At 35.7% G+C, this 19177-nt stretch overlaps 1 protein-coding gene across 6 annotated transcripts in view; it reads left to right on the forward strand.

Moving 5' to 3' along the window:
- Nucleotides 1–19177, forward strand: part of FCHSD2 (FCH and double SH3 domains 2) — a 319223-nt gene that overhangs the window by 159276 nt on the left and 140770 nt on the right. For 5 of the 6 annotated variants that reach the window (XM_082411265.1, XM_082411263.1, XM_082411261.1 and 2 more), the window contains exons 6-8: nt 2927–3060; nt 6773–6827; nt 7696–7824. The exons of the other annotated variant lie outside the window; for it this stretch is intronic. In XM_082411265.1, coding sequence (XP_082267391.1) covers nt 2927–3060; nt 6773–6827; nt 7696–7824 — 318 coding nt within the window. The remainder of the gene's footprint in view (nt 1–2926; nt 3061–6772; nt 6828–7695; nt 7825–19177) is intronic. 6 annotated transcript variants of the gene reach the window in all.

Below are 19177 nucleotides of genomic sequence, written 5' to 3' on the forward strand. Positions count from 1 at the left end.
GGGATGTTTAGCACTTCTCTGTAGGAGTATCAGGTTGTCACGGTATTATTTAGTAAATAAGAGATTTGTTTATGATAAGGACTATTAAAAATTAAAGATTTTTCACAAGATAAAAGCTTACTATTTTAGTATGTCTATATAATGAAACATTGTTCAGCCATAAAAAGGCATGAAGAATTAGTACATGATACAACATAGATGAACCCTGAAAACATTATGCAAAGTGAAAAAAGTAAGATGTATAAGGCTATGTATTATATGATTCCATTTAAACAAAATGTCTGGAATAGGAAATTTATGAAGACAGAAAGTAGATAGTGGTTGCCAGGGGCTAGGGGGTAGGTGGAAATGGGAGTGACTGCTAATGGGTATGGGGTTTCTTTTTAGGGTGATGAAAATGTTCTGGAATGAGACAGAGGTAATGGTTGTACAACCTGGTGAATATCCTAAAAACCACTGGGGTATGTGAGTTATATGTCAATTCTTTTTTTTTAGAAATTCATGTTCTTTTATTTATTTATTTATTTATTTATGACTGTGTTGAGCCTTCGTTCCTGTGCGAGGGCTTTCTCTAGTTGCGGCAAGTGGGGACCACTCTTCATCGCGGTGCGCGGGCCTCTCACCATCGCGGCCTCTCTCATTGCGGAGCACAGGCTCCAGACGCGCAGGCTCAGTAGTTGTGGCTCAAGGGCCTAGTTGCTCCGCGGCATGTGGGATCTTCCCAGACCAGGGCTCGAACCCGTGTCCCCTGCACTGGCAGGCAGATTCGCAACCACTGCGCCACCAGGGAAGCCCTATGTCAATTCTTTTAAAGCTTACTATTTTAAGATAAAGTAACTGTGTGAAACCTTAAAAACATGGTTATCAGAAAACTAGGGTACATACTATAATGGATTACATGGTAAATTCACCGTATGACTTTGGGTAAGTTGTTTAACCTCTTTAAGTCTGTTTCTTCATCTTAAAATTGGACTAATATGAATACTTTTATCACAGAGTTGTTTTGAGGACTGAGTGTGATGTAATACCTATAAAGTGCTGGACATAGTGTATTGTGCTTGTGCAGTGCACATAGGGAGTCTTCTTAAATGTAACTAAACATTCAGACTCATGAGTATCGTAGGCCGCACCTGGCATGAGGATTACTTAGAAGGACATTAGGACAGGGAACACAGTTAAGCAGCAGGGCGGCATCCTGCATTAGTAGAATTAGTTCTCCCACCAGTTTATGCTTCAGTCTACGTAGCTGATCAGAGTTATTCTGTTTGGTCCCCAGGTGACAGGTCTGGGACAAGGGAATGAGACTCACATGTGCAGGGGTAGCCACAGACTCTAAAGGAGAGGAAAACCCTGCAAGGGACATGTCCAGATACAGGAATGACCATACTCACAGAAGCCCAAAGCCAAGACTTCTCCATCAAATATTTGTAGTTCATTTGTAGTTTCTCCCAAGTTGATGCAATTTACCCATCAAGTAGATTCATATTTATACGTCGTGTTGCTGAATAACCCAGTTGACATTGTGTCTTATTAGTCAGGTTTCTGTTGAAACACAGACTTTGGAAGTTAAGGGTCCAGTTTTCATGCAGCAGGGAAAGAGGTGTTTTTTTGTTTTGTCTTATTTTACCCTTTATTCACAGCCTGACACTTATTAGGTGCTCAGTAAATGTACCCATAGGGAACCTTCCAGATCTCTCACTTCCTGTAAAGTAGTGAAACTCTAGCCTATATGTCACATGTCTAAGTTTATTTGTGCTTTATCCTTGCTTTTCTGATGTCCTTGTTCTATTCCACACTGCTCACCCTGGCAAAATAGTCCCTTACTTACCAATGTCTCTTCCTGCTTTGCTGTGTTTTTTCAGTCTCCACCATGCACTGGCGATGCTATTCCAGGCTCCGAAGTTTTTCAATGGGGGCTGCCCTGAACTGGCCTCAGCCTGGTGAAACTTCTCAGTGGTTTGTTTCAAACTGGGGAAAATAATTCCCCCTTTGGATATCCAGAAGAGTCCCAAAGCAGTGTTACTTTGGCCCCATTGTGTTATAAGAGTTTATTTGTTAAATATTTCTTTCAGTTATTATGTCTGTCTCTTCTCCTAGAATCTCTATGTGTATGCAAAGAGTTGAGTTGGGGATAGTTTTGAGTAATAATTGTTATGTGGTACCCAGGTTTCTTGCTTCTCTCCTTCATCTTGGGCTTATCCTGTCAGACTTCTCAGATTTCTTATTTATTTATATTTTAGGCTGCATTGGGTCTTCGTTTCTGCGCTCGGGCTTTCTCTAGTTGTGTGGAGTGGGACTACTCTTCGTTGCAGTGCACTGGCTTCTCACTGGGGTAGTTTCACTTGTTGCGGACCACAGGCTCTAGGCACGTGGGCTTCAGTAGTTGTGGCACATGGGCTCAGTAGTTGTGGCTCGCGGGCTCTAGAGCACAGGCTCAGTAGCTGTGGCACATGGGCTTAGTTGCTCCGTGGCCAGACTTCTCAGATTTCAATCCTCCTTTCCCAGAAGTGAATCCTTCAGTACCCTTTGTACCATCAGTTCCCCAAACATATAGAGAAACTTTATTAATATTATGAAGATTACAGAATTGCTTTAATCCTTTGCCTTTATTGCTATGCTCCAACACTAAGAGCATTTTCACTGTTGCTCTTCTTATGCCTTAGCTTAATGTCAGTTATCAGTAGCACTCAGAGGTTATTTCTCAAAGCAGAGTTGTTAAGCAAACTGTGACACTATTCGATATATTACTTGAGATGGGAGTACCAGCTGTTCACTGTATTTCAGTTTGCAATTTGAAGGGTACTAAAAGTGCTGATTCTTCTCCTGGGTTTCCATCCTGAGGGCATAGTGCATAGTTCTTAGGACAAACTCATTTTCTGTAAGCCTGAAGACTAAAATCATAATAATTGCACTTTGTATTTTACAGTGTGTGGACCAGTTGACAAAGATCCAAACTGAATTGCAAGAGACAGTGAAAGATTTAGCTAAAGGCAAAAAGAAGTACTTTGAGACTGAACAGATGGCTCATGCAGTACGAGAGAAAGCTGACATCGAGGCAAAGTATGTGTTTTAGCATTTCTGAAAAAGTGATTATGCAAATAAATGTTATTTTTGCCAGTACTTTGTTTTCTGTTAATACAGGGCATAGAGTCATTCTTAGGTTATATTGGTTTCATTGGACCTATAAATGTTACATACTTTAGATCAAATTTTCTTTTATATTAGTTGATTTTTATTTAAATTAATATAAGCAAAATGGGAATATTTGATCAGTCAGTTTTCACATTAAATTGAATTTTGAAAGGGAAAGAAGACAAATGAACATGGTATTGGAAGCTTAGCAGAAGTCTGGTTAAAGTTGCTATGGTGTCTAAATATCAGGATTTTAGAGCCTCAATTTTCTCATGCCAGAGTAAATCAGTTGTAGTCGAAAATCCTTGATCCTCAGTATGCCTTTGAAGGACTACGGATGCATCAAGTGAATAAGACCACTGACCTCAGTATAGAAACCCTGCCCCAGAATTTCTCTTATATGAAGTTCTAACGTATATAATTTTTAATGTATGCTTTAGGAACTGTGTGTGAATTTTACTTTCAATATATGTAAATTAAAAGTCCTTTATTTTGAGAATAATTAGGAAAAGAAGGAACTGGCAGTTTATAACAGAAAGAAATGCAAAGCTAGCAGTACAGATTTTTGCAATGACAACTTGAGGAAAGATTAAAATTTTTTAAGAAAAAATAAACCTGTGTTATAGAATGGGATTCTGAAGATGTCTCTGAGGAAAGGTGAGACTCCCATTCGGTGAGTTCACTGATGGAAAATGTAGGAGTTTGAACTCCTAGTCATGAAATCAGAAAGGCTATGAACACTTGTACAGACTAGGAAGGAGTCAGGGTTGTCTTTCTAATATACTTTTTTATCTGCAGGAAATTAAGCAATCTCATAGGCATCTTGTGAAAATTTAGGGGCTCCTGGAAAGTTTATTTTGTCCCAAGGGATGGTAAATGAATACTCATAAAGTGCTTAATGTTACTGGAAAACATATTTAATATTTCCCTAACTTAGTTTATTATCTTTATTATTTTATTTTTATAAGCATACAAATATTTCCTGTACTTTCATAGAGTCAGTGAACCCATCTTCCCAGTTAGACCTGAAGTTTTTAGATTAGGTGCTCTCCGTTAGGAATATCCTTTCATGATGGTTCTTAAGAAATTGTTTTTTAAAATGCTCAGGGATTCTAGAACAGAGAATTGACAGATTTGTAGAGCATATAGAAATACCTACTTTAGCCAAGGTCCACAGGGTGACAATGAGGATAATTGTGGGGCTGTTCCTGAGAAGTGTGGATTTGACAAGGTCTAATTCACAGGTGCTGATAGCAAGAAACTGCCTTCTAATATAGCCCAGATTCAAAGGGGATACAGCAAATTAGACATTTAATTCAATGTGTAACTTTTCTGGAAAATTAATTCTACAACAGAGAGAGAAATGTCTCTTTATCTTCATTCACTCACTAAGTGTTTATTGAATGATTACTCTATATCGGGTACTATGGATACAGAGATGAGGTAGATAAGTTTTGCCCTCAAGAAGTTTAAAGCCTAGAATTAAAAACAAACGTGTTTTAAAGTAAATTTATGATTTGTTTATTCATAGTAAACTTAAAGAAATTAAGTACCTAAAGTCACTCACCTAGTAATCAATTTATTTTAGTAGTTGTGTGAAAACACTGTTTATGTAAGCATAGAAAATAGATTAATTTTGCCTAATGAAAAAGGAAACCTTTATAGAAAAAAGTGATGTTTGGACACAGTTCTGAAGAATGGTTTTTCTAAGTAGAGATGAGAAGGAAGATCAGGAAGGGGAATGAAAACTGGGCTGTATATATTGGGTTGACCAAAAAGTTCCTTCGGGTTTTTCTGTAAGATGTTACGGAAAAACCCAACCGAACATTTTGGCCAACCCAATAGTTTTGAGAGATGATTTGACAGTTAGAGATGTGTACATTAGGAGAGAGCATAGAAGGAAGGATACAGTTTGAAGGGATGGCTGAGTTTCACTTTGAATATGTATGTTCTGATAAATATGTGGGACCGTGGGGTGAATATATTTGGTAGAGGGTTATATATCTGACTCTCAGATGAGAATTTGAGCCTGAAGATCTTGCTTTGGGGGTCAGTTGCATATCAGATGATAATTAAAGGGATGAAAGAAATCATATATAAAATGAGATGAGAAGTTGAGTTTGGAAACCTAAGGAACATTAACATTTGGAAGGTAGGTGAGGAAGAAGAGTATGTAGTATGGTTCATTGTTTATATTTTATTTGCTCTAGATAATAATCTTTGAGGACAGGAACTGTATTATTTTACCTATTATTAGTACCTTCTTTATTACCACAAAAGGATTGTATGAGGATTAGAAAATGAAGCGGAAGCCAGAGACTTGAATCCTTACATTGGAAAATCCAGATGCAACTCAGACTATTTAGATAATGGCTACAAAAAAAGTAGAAATGAGTATACCCCAAACACAGTTTTTCTTAACCCTGAACAGGCGCTCTCAAATTTTAAATTCTGTGGCCTTTGCTTTTCTAGATCAAAATGAATAGGAATCTGATTAATAAAAACAAAGAAAACCCCCATCAAATATGAATATGGCAAGGTAGAAAAATAACAGGAGTCTCTTAGACCCAGCTTGTTTTTTAGTAGTGGAGTAATTGGAATGCATGTTTGTACGTCCTTGAATGTTTCTCTCTTGTTAGAAAGTTGAGAGGCTGCTTTTTCTGTCCTCACATTTGCTGTGCAGAGACTGGCTTGCTCTGTCTTCCAATACCAAATGGTCTGCAACTTTATTTCATATTATGGCATAGCTTCCAGCACATTCTGACTTTTCCCATGGCAATCACCATGACACTGCAGTCAAGACAAACATTGCAGCTTCAGAAATTACTGGTTGTGGGGAATGTTGGTTGTTCCTTAGCATTTTTCTCCTTATGGTTATCTCTAGTTGTTTGCATAAAGCCAAGATATTTTAATTACTGATTGTTAGATTATGGTTCCCCTCCCAAGCTGAGAGGGATTGAGGGAAATAAGGACACCAGAAAAGAGAAGGTTAAATAGAACAAAATCATATTAGGGCAGAAAGTCCAAGGGCTTTATCTCTATGTTCTGAATACTATAGATATGTTAAGAGTGGAGGGAGCACATAGGCAGGCACCCAAACAAGAAGAACTTTTAATGGGAGATGTGATGGAATTAAGGTCTTTGTAGAGCCTGGTCAGTATCATACAGTAGATTGCATTCCTGGCATTGGCACATTCATGGCACATTCCTGGCACATGGCCCTGAAAGCCTGCTAATCTTTGTCTCCATAGGTTGGTTATCCATGGGCTTCTTTAAGCTTCCTTGTGGAAACTAAAGCATGTGCAATTGTATGATACTGGGAATAACCTATAGTTTGATGACTCTTGTTTATTAGGAGATACCAACATATTGGATTCGTCAAATTGTATTTTTGTCATTCAGGATATTTTTATTTAATTAATCCCACTATTTTCTGTTTCACCATAATATTAAATTCTTCTTGTAGTAAAATAAAGGAAAATAATCATTGCTTTTGGTTTTCCATATATTTAGTTCTCTTTTAGAATAGTGTCACGGGGAAAGGTCACTTTTTAAAAAATTTAGTAATTATAATATTTAATCATTTTATTATGATGTAATTTGATAATTTTATTAACATACTTTTCTATTTTTATTATAGATCTAAACTTAGTCTTTTTCAATCAAGAATCAGTTTACAGAAGGCAAGTGTAAAGGTGAGTTTTTGAAAACTATATTTCACAATTGAGAAACCTTAGCTTAAAAAAAAAAGAATTGGGCCTTTTGAGGGTGCAGTTCAATTATTTCCATCTGATTTTCATTTAGAGAAGCATTTTAAAGTCATTAGGGAAGAACTTTTTTTCCCAGTTCATGAGGGTTTTTCAACTAAGTGTCAGCACTTTGGATACTCCCTGTTTCTCAAGATTGCTTTAGAGATAAGTTTCTATACCTAACCTGCTTAGGTAGCCTGTTGTCTTCAACACTTAGTCCAAGAGACTTTAACAAGTCCATGGGCTTTAGAAAGCTCAATAAAATCCATTTCACTCAGATTTATACCTCTGAGCAGATATTCTGGGCCAGATGCAAGTGAATTTTTCCTGTGGGATCCTCAAGCTACAGAATACCTGATAAATAAGCTTAGTGACCTACCTTTGTCTGCCTGGCTCCCAACTAGCATGCATTTCTTTTGGCACGTTAGGGGGTGTTGATTTTTTTTCAAATTATTTTCTAACTCCAGCAGATTTACCCAAGTCTTTGAAGATAAGGGACTTACTTAATTTGAGAACCTTTATTTTCCCATCAGAATAAAATGAGCAAAACATTATGAAGTTCTCTCAAAAGCTTTGGAAATTCTTAAAGTGTAAATAACAAATATTTGAAAGCACTCTTACTGTGTCAAACAGTTCTAGTCACTGTTTATTTAATTCTTCAATAGTGTTGAAGAATTTTTATATGCATATAAATGTTTCTCCACATGGTCATCTTTACTCTTGTTGGGGAGCCAACTAAGAGTGGTATCCTCATATGTTTTTCAGTACAGTATCAGTTTGCACTGACTTTTTCTTTTCTCTCACTATGTTTTAGTTAAAAGCCCGGCGATCTGAGTGTAATTCCAAAGCTACCCATGCAAGGAATGATTATCTTCTTACATTAGCGGCAGCAAATGCACACCAGGATCGCTACTATCAAACAGATTTAGTTAACATTATGAAGGTAATACAGCCTTAATATCTGTGGTAATATTGTATCATTAAAGACAAAACAACTCATGAGTTGACTGTTGGGTGTATGGGATTGAGTCTATACAATAGCAGCCAGGCTACCTCGCATTTTGTTGGAATATACTTGGTATTGTTTAGGTGACCTCTGTTTCATGTAATCTGAATTAATTTTAGTATAAGAAAATGTTTAAAGCCAAATCATAGTAAAAGATTGTATTATTCCCTAGCAGCAGCAGATATTTACTGTATAGTGGTTATTAATATATGATTATATTTTAAAAGCTTAGCTTTTTAAAATTTTATCATTTTATGCTTAATTGATAGGTAAACTTGTGCATTAATATTTTATGAGGTGCCTGTGGGTAAAACAAGAGAAAATGTAACTCGTAGTTATATGAAAATGTCTCTACCCTGAAATGTAGGGTTACAGTTTCTTGTATGACAAAATTCGATATTGATCTTTCTCTGTTTATACACCTATATGTATCTTTAACTTTAACTCAAGTAAAGGACAAATGGTGGAGGAGCAGAAAACTTTTTTAACATGCTGCCAGGTTTGCCCTCACTGCTGATAGACAAGTTCTGCTTTGAATTGTATCTCATTCTCTCCTGTTGTCTCAAGGACCCAAACTTTTGATTATTCTGTCTTTATTTTCAACCCATCCCTCTCAATTTTATTGTTCTTAATGACTGTCCAACCACATTGCTTTCATTGAATTGCTTGCTTTGCAAATCAGAGGTGTTGAGAAGGGGGTGCAGCAGGAATGGGCGCTCTTTTTTTTCTACAGTGCCTCTGGAAAAGAGATAAACTCTGTCCAGAAACTACGAGTTCTTTCCTTGAAAGTAGAGACAGGACATTTACTGGAAACTTTAAGGAAAAACGGAGGGATGGAGAGAGTAAAACTGAACTAAGAAGTATCCTATTGCAAAATTTTTTATTTCCTTTTTGTTTATTGTCTGAAATCCCCTTTTCCTGGCTTCTATCCTGTTCTGACTTCTGCTGGTTAGGATACAGGTGGTAAGAGAGACAAGGGATTGTTTTGACATCCCAGATGAGAACTCTGCATACATTTTCCCGTAAAATGTTGGACCTAGAGGTTTAGACATTTTAGTATCTTATTAGGTGTTACACAGTGCTTCAGACTTACAAGGACCAACTGGAGACTTGGCCTCCCAGTATAACCTGGTTTCTCTAGGGAAATATATATACTCAGTTTCAAACAACTCCTTTATTAAAAAAGATTTTTAATACAGCTCACATTTAAGTTTGTAATTCCCCATATACCATCTGCTATTACAACAAAGCTGTTAACTATATACTTTCCCCTTTGCATATTTTTAAATGAACACTGTATTAGTTTAAGCATCAGCAAAAATAAAATCTTTATGTTTTTTAACTTGAATCCACAGCCAAAAATGATCTCTTTCCTAAAACCCTATGGCCTTTTATAAACCAGGAAAGGTACAGTATTATTTGGGGGATCTACCCCCTGCCAGAATCAAAGAGGAGGTTAATGGGCCTAGCCAGCAATCAGATTATGTATCTCTGAACTTACTTTGAAGTCCTTATGCACCTAGGTATTTGATCATCATTGGGTAGGTTATGCTTCAGACTACTCGTTTCATGAAACGTTAGAGGGTACTGAAATGATTAAAAAAAAAAAAAAATAGAGGCAGGAGTCCCTCCTGTCCCTTAAAAATAGGAAGATGGATTCTCAATTTTCATGTTGTATGTGTTAATTCATTTTCTTCCGCATGCTTATTCTATAGTCTGCAGTATTGGAAAACTCCCATTAATCATGCTGTTAGCTACTTAGTAAGTTTCTATCACTGAATTGACAGTGGCCCTTTAGTAGCTGTCTTGGTAAGGTCTATTTTCTGGATTTTTGTTAAAGTTATAATGCCTTAAGTAGAATCTTTTTTAAAAATATTTATATGAATAGCTTGGAAGCAGGAGATTTGAGTCATTGATTTCATCATACACATTTAATAGTCACTTAGAGTGTAGTAGCTACTATGCTAGGCTTTGGGAAGAAGCAAAAATGAACAAGACACTCTTCTTATCCTCAAAGAGCTCAGTCTAGTCAAAGAGAGAGATACATAGAAATGATTACAAATTAGAATAATGAAATCACTTACTGCCAGAGGACCGTGGTTAGTAGTAATAGCAGCTATCTTTTTTTTTTTTTTTTTTTTTTGATTGCTTGGAATTATCCTGGCATTATCCTGATCACTTTGGGCATATTATCCTTTACTCATTTTCTTCTTTATCCTGGTTAGAGTATATGGTTCATTATTTAAATAACACACTAGCCTATAAATGAAATGAAATGAAATGAAATCCCAGCTCTGGATGAACCACTCTCTCTATATCTGCATCTAAGTAGCCAAGCACTGTTAAGAAAACTTTTCAACAGAACAGATTCATGATTATAAATTAATGTGGAACCAGTATCAAATGGACCCTCAACACTGCTCAGATATTCTACTGTATTTCCCTGGTTGACTTTCTCTACTATTTTCAACAGTTTTTTCAACTTTTTCCCTTCTCCTTAAATCTGACTTACCCCTTTTCTTTCACACTTAGCAAGTGGTCTTTCTTCCTAATTTACAGAGACAATAGAAACCATTAAAAGGGAACTCCATTATTGTCCCGTTACAGGCTTCACCTGTGTTCAGGACTCTTCCAAGGAGTCTCTATAACTATCTAAAGATCACTGTTTCACTTCAGCTTTGGATCATATCTCATTCCCTCCTGCCTTCTCAGGGATTTATTAAACAATTGATTATTTTTTTCCTTATATTTCTTGGACGTTCTATTCTTAGATTAACAGTTGATAGGATCTTAGTGATGACATCCCTCAATATGTCTTGTGTTACTCCTCTAATCTGGATTAATTGCCCTCTGCGTCCTATGTAATGCAGTTATTCTGGGACCTTCCTTTGCCTCTCTCCTATGTTGGATCTCCAGCTGTCTGTATCGCATCTTTTTTCTTGGTTTACTTTGTTCGTTGGTGTAATACATCCTCCAGTACTTTCTTGAGAGACTGGGCATGGGAGGTAATTTTTTTGAGATACTGTGTTATAAAGATGTCATTTTTCTGTGCTCATACTTGGGTATAGAATTAAAGGTTAAAAACCATTTTTGCTCAAATGTTGAAGACAGTTCTTCGTGTTTTCTTGTTTCCTGTGTTAGTACTGAGAACTCCAAACCATCTGATTCTTCATTCTTCATATCTGAGTGTTTTTTCTTTTGAAAAGCTTATGAAATATTATCAATATGTCCTTTGATTCTTAAATTAATTCTTCCCTTTTGTTTTCTCTTTCTGGAATTCTAATTATTAAGATGTTGGATCTCCTGGCCTAGTCCTTCAAATTTCTTTTTTCTATTATTGTTCTTTGTCATTATGCTCTACTCTCTGGGAGACCTCTTCAGCTTTATAGTTCAACTCTTTTATTAAGTTTTTAATTTTTTTTTTTATGGATTTAATTTATTTATTTATTTATTTATTTTTGGCTGTGTTGGGTCTTCGTCTCTGTGCGAGGGCTTTCTCTAGTTGTGGCAAGCGGGGGCCACTCTTCATCGCGATGCATGGGCCTCTCACTATCACGGCCTCTCTTGTTGCGGAGCACAGGCTCCAGACGCGCAGGCTCAGTAGTTGTGGCTCACGGGCCTAGTTGCTCCGTGGCATGTGGGATCTTCCCAGATGAGGGCTCGAACCCGTGTCCCCTGCATTAGCAGGCAGATTCTCAACCACTGCGCCACCAGGGAAGCCCAAGTTTTTAATTTTTTAAACTTGGTTTTAATATCCTTTTGTTCCCTGAATGTTCTTTTTCTATAACAGGTTTTTGTGCTTTATCTTCTCTTTTTAATTCTGGTGGTCTCAATAACAGAATTTATTTTAAAGTTTTCTTTTCCGTGCATAGTCTCTCTTTTAGCCTGTTGGTGGGACTTGTCAACTTTGAGCTTCACTGTAGGGTGTTCTCATGGACCATTTGTAGGGGAAACTGTAGTGTCAGTATCCTTGTATCTCTCTTGAGTTGGTCAAAACTCCTTCTTTGCTCCCTTCATCATTTCTTCAGATCTCTTTTCTTGTGTTGTTTGCTGAGGAAGACTTCCATGATCTCCTTAACCCAGTTACACTCCCACCCAATATGATGGCCTTATAAAATGGTTTATCTCATCTTTGAAGTACTTAACATGGTTGTAGTTTTACCTGTATCTGTGTGATTATGTGATAAATGCCTTATCTCCCACTTAACTATACATTCCACGAGGGCAATGATTGTGTCTGTATCACTTGAGACTCCATCCTTGCTACCTAGTACAGTGTTTGATTCCTAATATGTGCTAAATGTTTATAAATTAATACATATTGAAGAATGAATGAATGAATGAGTGAATGAACAATCAATCTCATTTTAATCCTTGCAGGATGAATCATTCCCATTTTACAAATGAGGAAACTATGACAAAGCCTGGATTCAACTCTGGCAGGTCTCTCTGCCTTCAGAGCTGGTGCCATTAGCTCTTTAAGTAATACCAGCTTATTGAACTTATTTCCTTTTTCCTTGTTAAATGTGGGATAATCCTGCACTATCTTATCTCCTTTGGCTTCTGTGAGGAGCAAATGAGATAATGAAGAGTGTTTTTGTTAATTTTGAAACTTTTTATACACGTTATATATTGTCCTTTTAAGTAACAGAAGTTCTATTATTCTGTTTTAAATAAATCTTGTTTTTGAGGAGGGGGAGAGCGTAGAAGAGACCTTGAATACTTGAGAGTGAGAGTGGAGCAACTGTTTGGGTGTCTAACATTGTTGGGTTCTCTGTCTAGGTACCCAGAATACATTATTTCATTTAGTTTTCATAACATCTTTCAAGGTAAATATCATTATCCCTGTTTTACAGGTCAGATAGCAGAGGCTCAGTGAGGTTCAGTTAATGTATATAATAGCCAGGACTTAAATCAAGGTCGCTGTAACTTCATACCCTGTATTCTTTCCTAGATTTCATGCTGTGTTCTTTTCTACATACCATTCCAATCTTCTTGATGGTAAAATTTAGTATAATAAGCGGTAGCATACTGTAAATGTCATAAATTCTGAGAGAACTGTAGAATAAAATTAACAATTGAAAATTGCAGATTGTCCCCTGTTCTAATTATTCTAAAGAGTAAGATCATGTCAGTTTCTAAATAAAGTATTTAGACAGTTTCTCCAAGGAATATTTTGTATTCCTTATGCCAGTACTGATTAGTGTGGATACTAAATATATTACTCCGTGTCTGTATATTATCAGGCAGGGTTTTTTCAAACTCCAAACTAAAACAACAATGACCAAAAAAAAAAAAAAAACTATTGCTAAGCCATGGAAACCAGATAACTGATTTCATCAAATCTATAGAAAGCAGTTCAGCTGACTGTTGGGAGGTAATGTAGTTTGTTCCTCAAATGTTCCTTTTTTGTAGTGTATTCTTGTGCAATATATAAACTGATATTTTTACTTTTAGAAGCTTGTGGAATATTTTCTTAGTGGTTTGGATGAGGAAGGATGAAGTATAATGCATCATACTAGAAAAGGGAACAAATGTCAGTCTAATGAAAGACTTTTTGAAAAGCTTAACACTAGGACCCTATCTCTAGACAAATGTTTAGTGGAAGCTAAACATATCTGGACTAGTTGATAATTGGGCAAAGTAATAAAAGGTGAACATCTTTATATGTGACAAATATAGAAAATATGATAATATGGCATATCTTTTACAGACATTTGTCTTGGTTAAATGAAGAGAAAGTCATTATTGGTATCCAAGTCTCTTATTTTTAAGGCTTTTCTGGCTAAAGCACTAATTATTCCGAAAGTCTTCTTCATTCTCATGTAGGATTTTTAACTCTCATCTTCTTGATTTTAAGTCATAACTCTTCTGGTTTCCCTGCCATCTCTCTAGCTGTTGTGCTTCTGATCCACCTAGTAATGTTTGTTAACTTAACAAATTAACATGGAAGGCCCCAAATCTCAAGATTGGCTCTCTGCTTCTCTTACTTTACATACTCTTTCTTTCAGAGAGTAATTATTTGGCTCTGTTTTTATTAATATTGTATGATTCTCAAATCTGAATGTAACCTTGCCCTTATAATTATCCATATGTTTTCCTTTCCTTCAGTGGCTGAAACTTTCTAAACTAGAGGCAACTCTGTTTCCCATTGTTCCCTTGAATAAGTACCCCCTCCTAGGTTTCAGGTGACAACTGCTGACAACAGCTGCACTGTCAAATACAATAGTCCTTAGGTACATGTGACTATTTAAAATAATTAAGTATAAGTAAAATTTTTAATTCTGTTCTTCAGTCACAATAGCCACATTTCAAGTGCTCAAAAGTGACGTAAGTAGTGGCTACCATATTGAACAGTGCAGATATAGAATATTACCATCATCACAGAAAGTTCTATTGGACAGCAGTGGACTAAAGCTTATTTACTTTTTGCTTGTTTTCCTCCCTTCCTCCTTTATCTGGCTATCAATAACACTGATGATCATTTTCCCCAATAACCATAACCATGATTGTATTCATATTATTTCAGAATTAATTGCTTCTTCATTTGCACTGTATACCTTGAAATCAAATAGAGGTTGGCAAACATTTTCTGTAAAGGGCCTAATAGTAAATATTTTAGGCTTCTCTGTCACAACCACTCAACTCTGATGTTGTAGGATAGTCATTGACAACATGTAAACAAATAAATGGCTGTGTTCCAATAAAACTTTATTTATAAAAATAAGCATCAGGCTGGATTTGGCCCACAGGCCTTATTAGTTGCAGACCCTTGGTATAGAACTTTAAAAACTATATATGAAATTTTCTAAATATATAAATACTTTCAAAGAAAAATTAAATGAATACCCATTAACTCACCACTCAGCTTCAGAAATGAAACTCTACTAATAAAATGGAAGCCTCCTGTATGACTACTCCCAAAACATCCCTCTCATCCACCACGTTGTAACCACCACTCTGACAATATATTGTATTGTCTTAGATGGTATTGTACCCTGTAATATTCTTCAACTTGCTTTTTTCCCACTGAACATTATATTTGTTGAAATTCATCAATATGGATTTTAACCTTATTAATTACTGTTTTGCTATTTAGTATTTCATTGTCTATGTATCATAAATTACTTATCCATTTTCTTAGCTGCAAGTTTAGTTGTTTTGGTTTTACTCTTATAAACAATGCTGTTATCAACATTCTTGTATGTGTCTCTTGGTGTATTTATGCAAGAATTTCTTAAGGAAATATCCATAGGAGTGGTGTGTATTAGCAGCTTTACCAAAGAGGGCCAGATTGTGTTACAGCACTTTTTATTATACCTTTTAACATTGTTAGTGTGTTATGTTAAACTCAGCAAATATTTGAGTGTATATTTGGTGATACGCATGGTGATACGGAGATAAATTGGACATAAGCCATATGAGCAATGAGCCAGAAACAAGAAGGTTATAATTCTCTAGAGCAGCCCCTAAAGGGTATATGGAATATGAGGTGATACATCCTTTCCCCTGCTATATTGTTTATATTATGGTTGGCTCCCTGTGACACAAAAAATTAGGGTACTTCTTGCCCATTTTTACCAAACTTCTAAAGCAGTGATTTTAAAATATTTTTAGCAGTTGAACAACGGCTACAGACTCCTACATGGAATCCTTATACATAAAGCAGATAAAAGGGAAGCTGTTTGGTTAAAGCCTGTGAGCCTCTTTCTGCTTTGTGTGGGCCCCATTACCCATACTTGCATATGCCATCCTCTAATTCTTTCCCTTAGTTCCTGAGGCATTATGCTGAATACTAGGGTTCCTTGAAATATAATTTGGAAACAACTGTTCTAAGACAGGGTTCCTTTAATAGAATTCTTAGCTTTACCTAGCTAATCTTCATGCTAGATTCTTTCAAAGTAATCTCTTAAAAATGTAAATCAGATCATGATAATGTACTGCCCAAATCCTCCAGTGGACAAGACCAGCAGGAAATTGAGTATTCTGACTTGAGAGCTTAATTGGATGTCTTAGACTAGAGAGTCAACAATAATTGAGGGACAAAAACAATCTTGAGAAAACAGAACAAAGCTGGAGTTATCATGCTTCCTCACTTCAGACTATTCTACAAAGCTATAGTAATCAAAGCAGTATGATCCTGGTACAAAAACAGACACATAGATAAGTAGAACAGAACACAGAGCCCAGAGCCCAGAATTAAACCCACACACTTACAGTCAATTAATCTACAACAAAGGAGGTAAGAATATACAACAGAGAAAAGATAATTTCTTCAATAAGTGGTGTTGGGAAAACTAGGCAGCTACATGTAAAAGAATGAAATTAGAACATTTTCTCACACCATATACAAAAATAAACTCAAAATGGATTAAAAACCTAAGTGTAAGACCTGAAACTATAAAACTCCTAGAAGAGAACATGGGCAGAACACACTTTAACATAAATCTTAACGATATTTTTTGGGGATCTGTCTCCTAAGGTAAAAGAAACAAAAGCAAAAATAAACAAATAGGATCTAATTAAACTTAAAAACTTTGCACAGGAAAGGAAACCATGGACAAAATAAAAAGACAACCTACTAAATGGGATAAAATATTTGCAAATGGTATGACCAATAAGGGTAAATATCCAAAATATATAAGCAGCTCATACAACTTAATGTTAAAAAAAAAAGAAACAATCTGATTAAAAGGTGGGCAGAAAATCTGAATAGACATTTTCCCAAAGAAGATATACAGATGGCCAACAGGCACATGAAAAAATGCACAAGTCTCTGATTATCAGAGAAATGCAAATCAAATCCACAATGAGATATCACCTCACATCTGTCAAAATGGCTATCATCAGAAAGCCTACAAATAACAAGGATGTGGAGAAAAGGGTTCTCTAGTACACTGTTAGTGGGAGTGTAAATTGGTGTAGTCACTATGGAAAACAGTATGGAGCTTCCTCAACAAACTAAAAACAGAACTACCATATGATCCAGCAATTCCACTGCTGAGTATATATCTGAAGAAAACAAAAACACTAATTTGAAAAGCTGCATGCACCCCAATGTTCATAGCAGCATTATTTACAATATCCAAGATACGGAATCAACCTAAGTGTTCATCAACAGACAAATGGATAAAGAAGATGTATGTAAACAATGGAATATTACTCAGCCATAAAAAAGAATGAAATTCTGCCATTTTTAGCACGGATAGACCTAGAGGGTATTGTGTTTAGTGAAATAAATCAGAGAAAGACAAATACTGTATGTTATCACTTATATGTGGAATCTAAAAAAAAATAAAACGAATGTATAAAACACAAGTAATCAGAACAGTGTGGTATTGGCACAAAAACAGATATATGGATCAATGGAACAGAATAGAGAGCCCAGAAATCCACACACCTATGGTCAATTAATCTTCTACAAAGGAGGCAAGAATATACAATGGAGAAAAGATAGTCTCTTTGGCAAGTTGTGTTGGGAAAGCTGCACAGCTGCATGTAAATCAGTGAAGTTAGAACACTCCCTCACACCATACACAAAAATAAACTCAAGATGCCTGAAAGACTTAAATATAAGACAGGACACCATAAAACTCCTAGAAGAGAACTTAGGCAAAACATTCTCTGATATAAATCATAGCAATGTTTTTTTAGGTCAGTCTCCCAAGGCAATAGAAATAAAAGCAAAAATAAGCAAATGGGATCTAATCAAACTTACAAGATTTTGCACAGCAAAGGAAACCATAAACAAAACGAAAAGACAACCTATGGACTGGGAGAAAATATTTGCAAATGACGCGACTGACAAAGGCTTAATCACCAAAATATATAAACAACTCATACAACTCAATAACAAAAAAACAAACAACCCAATCAAAAAATGGGCAAAAGACCTAAACAGACATTTTTCCAAAGAAGACATACAGATGGCCAGTGGGCACATGAAAAGGTGCTCAACATCGCTAATTATTAGAGAAATGCAAATCAAAACTACAATGAGGTATCATCTCACACCAGTCAAAATGGCCATCATTAAAAAGTCCACAAACAATAAATGCTAGAGAGGGTGTGGAGAAAAGGGAAACCTCCTATACTGTTAGTGGGAGTGTAAATTGGTGCAGCCACTATGGAAACCAGTTTGGAGGTTCCTTAAAAAATTGAAAATAGAGCTACCATATGATCCAGCAGTCCCACTTCTGGGCATATGTCTGGAGAAAACTAATTTGAAAAGATACATGCACCCCAGTGTTCATAGCAGCACTGTTTACAATAGCCAAGACATGGAAGCAACCTACATGTCCATCAACAGATGAATGGATAAAGAAGATGTGGTACATATATACAACTCAGCCATGAAAAAGAATGAAATAATACCATTTGCAGCAAAATGGATGGACCTAGAGATTATCATACTAAGTGAAGTAAGTCAGACAGAGAAAAACAAATATAATGTGATATCACTTATATGTGGAATCTAAAAAATGATACAAATGAACATATTTAAAAACAGAAACAGACTCACAGACATGGAAAACAAATTTATGGTTACCAAAGGGGAAATAGGGGTGGGAGGGATAAATTAGGAGTTTGGGATTAGCAGATACAAACTACTATATATAAAATAGATAAACAACATGGTCCTACTGTATAGCACAGGGAACCAAATTATATTTATATATGTATATATATTATATATATCTGAATCACTTTACTATACACCAGAAACTAACACAACCTTGTAAATCAATTTTCTTCAGTTAAAAAATAAAACAAAACAAACCAGAAACAGACTCCAGATATAGAGAACCAACTAGTGGTTACCAGTGGGGAGAGGGAAGAGGAAAGAGACAAGAGAGGGTTATGGGATTAAGAGATACAAACTACTACGTATAAAATAAATAAGCAACAAGGATATATTGTACAGCACTGGGTAATATAGCCATTATTTTTTAGTATCTTTAAATGGAGTATAATCTATAAAAATATTGAATCACTGTGTTCTACACCTGAAACGAATATAATATTGTAAATCAACTATACTTCAATTAAAAATTTTTTTAAAACAATAAATGAGTATTGAAGCAGAGAGTATATAAAACTACTTATGGGATAATATATAGGGTGATGAGGTATAAGGAGAATACTTAAACCAACTATTTTAAAGTCAACTTTATTAAGATATAATTAACATACAATAAAATGCATCTATTTTAAGTATACAGTTGCTTGAGGTTTTTAAAAATATTTGTTTATTTATTTATTTATTTATTTATGGCTGCGTCGGGTCTTA

This window comes from Balaenoptera physalus (genome assembly GCF_965194825.1).
Source record: "Balaenoptera physalus genome assembly, chromosome: 10".
Lineage (NCBI taxonomy): Eukaryota > Metazoa > Chordata > Mammalia > Artiodactyla > Balaenopteridae > Balaenoptera > Balaenoptera physalus.